We start from the raw sequence: 9,112 nt of genomic DNA on the forward strand, positions 1-9,112 counted from the left end.
TTGCTTAAATAAAAAAAAAAAAAAAAAGAAATGTAAATTAATAGGTGGTAATAGAAAGTGACAATAAAGTAAAAAAAGGAAAGTAGAACAACAGGTAATGATAGGTAAAATAAACACAAATATAAACGATTCTTCTTCCTCTGGTCTGTTCCAGTGGAAGACCCCTCTGAGGAGTGTCAATCTATGCGGGACTATGTAGATGTTAGTAACTGTGCCAAGCTGACTGGCTGGAGTAAAGAACAACTAGTGGCGGGATATACACCAGCCATGGAGAAACAAGTGTATGAGGAGCTGAAATTATGCAAGGTAAATGGTGAACCAACCTCAGTGGACTTGAGATGTGGAGGTTGATGGTTCGAAACCGAGGCAGTCCCATGCACCCCTAGTGGGCGATTGAAAGAGGGCGCCTACCAGCTTTCGCCTCCATCCCCCAAGTCAAATGACCAACTACGGGGGTTTTACATCTTTTAACTGTGGTCTTCCCACGACGAGGGCTCATGGATGGAATTCGGGGTGCACTCAGCCTCTTGAGGACAATTGAGTAGCGACCAGTGGCAGCATTACTAGTGTAAAGATGAATGAGAGTGTGGGTCTCTGCTTTAAGAATTCATAATTTGATTATTGTTTTTAGATGTTTCTTTTTCTGTTTTCATATTTGAATCTGTTTCTTTTTCTGTTTTATTTAGAAACAGGCACGTCGCGTGTATGAAATTCTCAGATTGGGCGCTACCAATATGAATAACTCCAGTGAGTACAAACAGTACAGACTACTTGTCAAGAACAGGCTGAATGCTCCCCATCAGGTAAGAAATCTTGATGAATGTGCTGTGCTTTTATTATAACAACAAAATTAATTTTGCAAGCACCAAATTTTTAGTATCTTTCTCATTTTTATCAATTTTGTCCTTTTGTTTTCAGTGAAAAGAGTGTCGGATTTAGAAGATGATTCATGTTCCTTCAAACCAGAAATGTCTCATCAGATATTTGGACAGCAGTAAGTACATTGTCACCTTTGTAATTTTATAATTAATGGGTGGTTGTTGTTTTTCAATTAATAATATTTAGTAAGATTGTTTTTGATAGGAGTATGACCATTGTAGGAGCTTAGGGTCAATCAAACCTATGACCAAGTGCTTATTTAAAGCAAACACACTCACTACCATTTCCTCTGTTATTTCTCAGAATAATTCTGTAATTTTAATAATTTTCATTTCAATTTATTTTTCTTTCTTACAGAGAAACAATATTTGGATATTTTTATAATCAATGGGTGGTTGTTTTTTAATTAATAATAGGTATTTAGTAAGATTGTTTTTGATAGGAGTATGACCATTGTAGGAGCTTTGGGTCAATCAAACCTATGACCAAGTGCTTATTTAAAGCAAACACACTCACTACCATTTGCTCTGTTATTTCTCAGAATAATTCTGTAATTTTAATAATTTTCATTTCAATTTATTTTTCTTTCTTACAGAGAAACAATATTTGGATACTTGGATCTGAAAATCAAGCTGTATTTTACCCCAGGAAGATTATTTGACTATGTCAACATTGAGTACACAGACAAGATAGATCCAGATCAATTTAACGGAGTCAAGGTGAGTCTTTGCCTTAAAAGAACAAAGATATGATAATGAAATTAAATTTATTTATGGTACATTGTTTTGAATATAACATTGGAAGTGTCGAGGAAGATACAGGAGAGGAGACTGTAGTGGTATGAACATGTTGAAAAAAGAGATGACATGAGCTACATAGGGAAAAGAGTTGAGAGAATGAAAGTGAGGGGGAGAAAAGGGCGAGGTAGACCAAAGGAAAGGTGGAAAGATTGCGTGAATTATGACCTACGTGAGAAAAAATTATCAGGACATGAGGTACACAATAGGGCTGCCTGGAAGAGCCTAACACAAAACACCTATCCTATTTTTAAATAGGTACCTAGGAAAAGGCTAGGAAGAAGAAGAAGAAGAAGAAGAAGAAGAAGAAGAAGAAGATTTGGCAAATGAGATAATGAAATTTACATAAGAACACAATACCTGGTTTCATCAACCTCAGTGGTGTAGTTAACCACTACATGGTGCAGCTTTGGATCTGGAGGTTGGTGGTTTGAGTCCAAGTCAAGTCATGAAATCAAGAGTATCAAGTGGGGAAAATTTGTGACACATAGTTCTAGGAAGAAGAAGAAGAAAGGCTAGGAAGAAGAAGAAGAAGATTATTTGGCAAATGAGATAATGAAATTTACATAAGAACACAATACCTGGTTTCATCAACCTCAGTGGTGTAGTGGTTAGCATGGTGAGCTTTGGATCTGGAGGTTGGTGGTTTGAGTCCAAGTCAAGTCATGAAATCAAGAGTATCAAGTGGGGAAAATTTGTGACACATAGTTATGCTTGATACAATTAAAATTCCTTTACAATTCCTGCACTCATATTTTTTGTTCCTCATTTTCAGCCCGATGACATTATGGAGGCATTGAAGAAATTGTACACCTTTGATATGAACACTTCACTGGATAAGTTTGTCACTTCACTGCGTAGTGGTCAAGACGCTCGCCTGGTAATCAGGAGGGCGTGGGTTCGTTCCCAGCCGAGGCATGGAATTTTATCCTCATTTATTTGAGATTTTGACCACATAATAATGGAGCTCTAAGGGTTAGGTGGTAGAGAACGCCTAAGGCGTTAACCTCGCCTAGTGGTTACCTTCCACGTAATGGAGCTCTAAGGGTTAGGTGGTAGAGAACGCCTCCGGCGTTAACCTCACCTAGTGGTTACCTTCCACTCAAGAGTCTATTATTATTATTATCTCTTTCGCCATGTTCCTAACTTCTACAGTGAAATCTCCGAATGGCGGACAAATCGATTAAATCAAATCATAAAATATTTGTGTGTAAAGCAGAGCTTTTTCACAACTCTAGTGGATATCACAGCATTACTAAGTGTCTCCTTTGCAATCAATTTCTACGTTTGGATGATCTTTTTACACCGGCAATGCCGCCGCTGGTTGCTACTCCACCCACTCGGCCACGGAGCTTGCTTACCTTATTTTATATGACCAGGGTTTTCAGGGATTTTCCGACACCGATTCGAGTTTTGCCTCTCTCTTAGGCTTTCTCAGGCGTGGGTGTCTAATATGAATCTAGATATTAACAATAATACCATATTTTATTATTATTTACGTAATAACCAACCTCAGTGGTCTAGTGGTTAGCACGGTGGACTTTGAATCTGGAGGTTGGTGGTTTGAGTCCAAGTCAAGTCATAAAATTTAGCGTAGTGTATAAAGTGGGGGGAACTACATTTCCCACAAGCATTAAAGCTTAACACAATTAAAATTCCTTGTTATCTACGTAATAAAAGCATGTATATTGATTGCATCTTTGCTCTCTTCTCATGTTTAACAGAAAGACGTCAACTATCAGAAGCGACTGAACAAAGTTCTGAAACCTGAGGAAATGAAAACCTTCTCCTGTCTAGACACTGAGTGGACTTTGAATTTGGAGGTTGGTGGTTTGAGTCCAAGTCAAGTCATAAAATTTAACGTAGTGTATAAAGTGGGGGAACTACATTTCTCACAAGCATTAATGCTTAACACAATTAAAATTCCTTGTTATCTACGTAATAAAAGCATGTATATTGATTGCATCTTCGCTCTCTTCTCATGTTTAACAGAAAGACGTCAACTATCAGAAACGACTGAACAAAGTTCTGAAACCTGAGGAAATGAAAACCTTCTCCTGTCTAGACACTGAACAGCAACGTAAGGATAAACTGCACAGCGAATACAAGGAACTGGAAAAGGCGTACCTTAAGGTCATCGAAAGGGTTAAGAATTATCCGTTCGAGAACTAGGTAGTCTCATTTTGTGTTGTATGTACCTTATTTAGACACTGAACAGCAACGTAAGGATAAACTGCACAGCGAATACAAGGAACTAGAAAAGGCGTACCTTAAGGTCATCGAAAGGGTTAAGAATTATCCGTTCGAGAACTAGGTAGTCTCATTTTGTGTTGTATGTACCTTATGTGTAAAATCGTTAACCCTTGACTTAAGGTTATCTTATGTTATCTGCCAACCTCTCTTCTCCCTCCCTCTCTTTCTCCCTTTCCCTCTCTTCCTCCCTCCCTCCCATCTCTTTACCTTTCCCTCTTCCTCCTCTACTCTTCTCTCCCTCTCCCCCTTCCTTCCAAATCATTTTAATATCTGAGTAATACGAGAATGCTCTTTCTATTCCTTATCGGTTTCCCTTTTCTTGGTATTTCATTCATTCAATTTTATCCGTTGCATGATATTGATTCAGAGAGTTTAAATCTCCTTGTTTGAGGGGTTTTTCAAAGGTTTCTTTTTTTTCATGTTGGAGATGGTCCCTACAAGAATCTAGATCCCTGTGTCCCACCTCACTTTTATAGTCCCTGTAAATCGTTAACCCTTGACTTTAACTTATGTTATCTGCCAACCTCTCTTCTCCCTCCCTCCCTCTCTCCCTCCCTCCCTCCCATCTCTTTACCTTTCCCTCTTACTCCTCTACTCTTCTCTCCCTCTCCCCCTTCCTTCCAAATCATTTTAATGTCTAAGTAATACGAGAATGCTCTTTCTATTCCTTATCGGTTTCCCTTTTCTTGGTATTTCATTCATTCAATTTTATCCATTGCATGATATTGATTCAGAGAGTTTAAATCTCCTTGTTTGAGGGTTTTTTCAAAGGTTTCTTTTTTTTCATGTTGGAGATGGTCCCTACAAGAATCTAGATCCCTGTGTCCCACCTCACTTTTATAGTCCCTGGCTTTTTCCTTAAAGAAATCCTTCCTCCTTAAATCGTTCCTGCTCCTCTTCCTATAGAAATCCTTATCCTCATTTTTTTCCCCTTCTCCTCAAATCGTTCCTGCCTCTCTCCCTAAATCTAATTCATCCCTGCCTGCATGTAAATGTACCTAGATGTATAAAATGTTACTCATAGTTACTATTTGAACCATTACGTACCCCAAAAAGCCCTCTCCGAGGCTTCGTTATAGGGGCAAACAGCCCTAAAACCTACCGTACTTTCACTTTTGAACCTATTCTAATTTTTAAGATCTGTGTTTCATGTCAAATTTTACGCTTTGATTTTTTACTGGAATGTCTGCAATTCTTATTGCTCCATTTCCAATGGTCCACAAATTACCAACTGTACACAAATTTAGATCATTATCCTTAGACTGATTTTCACACTCACTTTTGGCTCGTTCCAAACTTGGCCGGACGTACCATTTTCGTTGTAAATATTCAACCATACGTTTATGTATCCTCTTGAAGTATTAACTACGCTTAGAAAATAAAATACCTTTAGGATTAAGTTACTTTTTATAACACTGTTATTACTTTCTATTACTAAAGTAATGAGAAAGTAGGTATTGTTCTGCTTAAGAATCAAAATTCTGTGTCAATGCAAACGGAATTATTTTCTACAAGAAATAAACCAAATTTTTAAATTACCTGTCGATTTTTTTTTACAACTCTAGGTAGATTATGTTTTATTTTTGTCGTGCGATATTTTCCTTTTCGGGAAACTGACTACTGACCACTGGAAAAATCGATATTGGATTCTAAGGGTACCCCCAGTAAGTAAATATTGGTCAAACTATCGGGCAGTGGCCAGTTTTTCTTGGTCCATTTGGTGGTTCTCCATTAATTATGCGCAAGATAATAGTGTGTTTACAGTTTTAATATTTTTTTCAAGAATCGGAGATTTTTATTTTTTTTTTTTTACCACCGAAAAATTAAACCCAGGTAAGTGTAAAGAAACGTCCACAGTATGATTACACGATGTCGATTGGAATCCATGCTTTTGAGACCATGGAGCGTTGACTCAAAGGTTTGACTGTACCATTTGGGCAAGAAATTGTTTGATATCACGGGAGAATCCCGTTCCAAACATTTTCTTGACCCAAAGATTGGTCTACACTGCATGCATCCTAGGATCTCTAGGTACCGGAAGGAAGAAACATGAATTATTTTTATTTTTCATTTCCAAATATGGGTAATTCAATTGAAAAAGATATCGTACATTCTGATCGTAAGGAAAAATCGTAGCTTGTGTGTTAGGCTTAACAGAATGATTATCTGGTAGAAATAGATGCCCAGGAAACTCAGGGACCCTAAAACGGATATTTCCACCCATTTCCCGATTTTGAAAATTTGGACCTATGACAATACTTTCTCATTACCTTGTATAGGTTCTTTCCTATACATCATGGTAATAGAAAGTAAAAAATAATGATAAAAGTTAAAAGAAAAACTTTATTGTCCTAGTTTCCTTTTAGTTCAACCTAATTGGTCTGCAAACTTAACTTTAGTATAGCTATACCTTCTTATACTACTACGATTACAGCAATTAAAAACCAAGAGAAACTTTTATTTCTCGGAAATTGAAGAGAAAAAAGTTCGCTTTTTGGGAGCTATTAAAAATGTAATTTAATTGAACCCAAATTCATAAACCCGTCTTCCAACGCCTCATGGGTTCAAAGTTCAAAATAATTGAAAGAGCAAATCGATTTGCGTTTGCACCATGCGTTTATGCTATCCGCTGTGCGGAATCGAGTTTATTTTAGCTCCTCTAACTGGCAATAGAGAATATGAAGTCAATACCCAAATTAAATCAAAATTCCCCCTTTTCCTCTACGAAAATTTGTAGGACCGACACCGAATCAAAATTACTCTGATTAAAAAAAATCATCTCCCTATACAATTGCTCTCTGTTGGAACTCAGTTTTTGAAGATCTCTACTACAAATTTTCCTCAAATCTCGCCTGTAATCACTCGAGATTTCAGATAACAATATCAATTTCACTTAGGTACTTAGTATTTGTTTTCAAGTAAACAATCAACCATCTAACTTGGAACAAAATAAACCAATCAGACTTCCCCAAGTTTGTTTGTAAACAAGTTCCTCGCGTCTTATCTCGATATTGATTGGTATTCATCTGGTACCAGTGTGTAACAGGGACTGGAAAGTTCTTGACTTTTTCCCCCGAAATAGTCAGAGTTCGAATAAACGTCACGTGTGATACACTCTCGGAAAAAAGGGAAAACTGTCGAAAAAGTAAAAAAAAAAACTGTTCGTTTGTGTGTTTTTGGTGAGCAATTTTCGGGGAAATTTTTCGAATTAGAGGCGTGCGTTTTTAAAAATTCCCTTTAAGGATGAGCCAATTTTTTTCTTGATTTTAGAAGTGTTCCAATTTTTACGGACTTAATCTACTTATGAACTAGGATATTCGTACTTTTGCCATGTTAACTAGTGTCTCTATTGACTTTATGAATAACGGCGGAGATAGATACATTTTTATAACGTTTTTAGATGTTTCTTTTTCTGTTTTCATATTTGAATCTGTTTCTTTTTCTGTTTTATTCAGAAACAGGCACGTCGCGTGTATGAAATTCTGAGACTGGGCGCTACCAATATGAATAACTCCAGTGAGTACAAACAGTACAGACTACTTGTCAAGAACAGGCTGAATGCTCCCCATCAGGTAAGTCACCACGGTAAACGTTGCTTAACCCGGAGGAACTGTAGCATCTCCCTACGTACCGTAGTGGTCCTTAACTAATCGCGGATAAAATATCTGAATAGTTGACGCGTAACATTTGAAACATTTCATAGTGCTTGTTCGTATTATGACAGTATCGTTACCAACATCACTCGTAAAAATGACGGAAAAATAATAACAGATATTCTAGTAAAAAAGTGAGAATGATAGGCTTATACGAAGTCACAATCGAATATAAAGGAGAGACAGTTCCAGTAGTATAGGTGTTTAAGGATTCGTAACCGAGGAGACAGCGGTTCAAATCCCATTAACATGAAATAATTGCCTTAAGAGGACTATTTATAAAATCCAGTGCGAACAAACAAGGTAATTCCCGTTTTCCTGCTAGGGCGCGGGACATTCTCTCCCCCAGGGAATAACGAGAGGGAAATAATCGCGTCCCACAATTCCCTAACATCCCGCCCCCTCTCCAACACAACATTCCTCAGAATGATGAAGCGTCGATTCAAGAAAGTGATGAACTATTTCTTTAACTTCGACAGCAAAACCCCGAACAAGAGGTCGAAAAAAGTCGCCGCGCCGGGATCCTCAAACGAAGCACATCTCTTGAACGAATCTCAATACATCATCCGGCGATTGAACGAGGGGACTGTCACGCCACGAGATAACGTGTCCTTCTCCCGATACACACCTCTACCGCGGATAGGGGAAGTAGCCGAACAAGTGGTGGAGAAGCCCCCCTCTCATCCCATGACGTCTAACGTGGAGACACCCACGTCCCATATCCTCACGTACAAGTTCTCCCCGGTGCAAGTCAGATCCAAAGTATCCTACCAGCTAACACCTCTACCGGCAAAACCGAATAATGACGAGACGAACCGAACTGGGCCGACAGAGAATCGCCCACAGCGGCCAAGGCTAGTGAGGCAGAACACCTACATAGTCAAGGAGCCGGTGTTTATCAAGGGAACCTTGCTGGAGTATTTGAGAAGGAATGATAACATGTGTACGACCCGGGTACATGCACCTAGGAGCCCTCATACAGTTAGTAGGAGCTCTCATGCGCCTGCTAGGACCTCATCCAATGGGTCTGCTAGGAAGAGAAGCGTCGCCAAGAGTAAACGTGATGTTGCCAGAGCGAGCAATTCGAAGCAGAGACTAAATGAGGTATTGGAGGAAGTTTTAGTTCGAACATTTTCCGCTATATTTGGTCTAAAAAGATTAAAGTGGTGTTATTCATAGATATTCTATAATAATATTGTAGAAAACAATAACGTAATTTGTAAGTATTACTCTTTATGCTAAAATTTCTTCCATCCTACTTTAATATAATGAATTTTGGACATTATTTCCAGAAATCCTACTTGGACAACGTCACAATCGTTCAACTCTGCGACTCTCATCTAATTCAATCTTGCGGCATCATCATTTTCGACACCTTCACCTCAAACAACCAATCCGATTTGTCCCTCATTCAATCCATCGTAGCAAGCATGCTCCCCAACTATAAGATCGATCCAGCGTTGACCCCACACTCTCAGAACATCGTTGTGATCTCAAACCTTCTTCAGTTGCGGCATCATCATTTTCGAC

General features: G+C 38.4%; 1 protein-coding gene across 1 annotated transcript in view; it reads left to right on the forward strand.

The window, feature by feature from the left end:
• The window catches only part of LOC103513340 (histone acetyltransferase type B catalytic subunit-like), a 6,779-nt gene extending 1,312 nt beyond the window's left edge, over positions 1–5,467 (forward strand). The window contains exons 2-6 of the mRNA XM_026826567.1: positions 155–306; positions 687–803; positions 3,401–3,470; positions 3,881–4,025; positions 4,412–5,467. Coding sequence (XP_026682368.1) covers positions 184–306; positions 687–803; positions 3,401–3,470; positions 3,881–3,990 — 420 coding nt within the window. The 5' untranslated portion in view covers positions 155–183 and the 3' untranslated portion in view covers positions 3,991–4,025; positions 4,412–5,467. The remainder of the gene's footprint in view (positions 1–154; positions 307–686; positions 804–3,400; positions 3,471–3,880; positions 4,026–4,411) is intronic.
• Positions 5,468–9,112: the final 3,645 nt, after the last annotated feature.

The sequence above is a fragment of the Diaphorina citri genome, unplaced genomic scaffold, assembly GCF_000475195.1.
Source record: "Diaphorina citri unplaced genomic scaffold, Diaci psyllid genome assembly version 1.1 scaffold960, whole genome shotgun sequence".
Lineage (NCBI taxonomy): Eukaryota > Metazoa > Arthropoda > Insecta > Hemiptera > Psyllidae > Diaphorina > Diaphorina citri.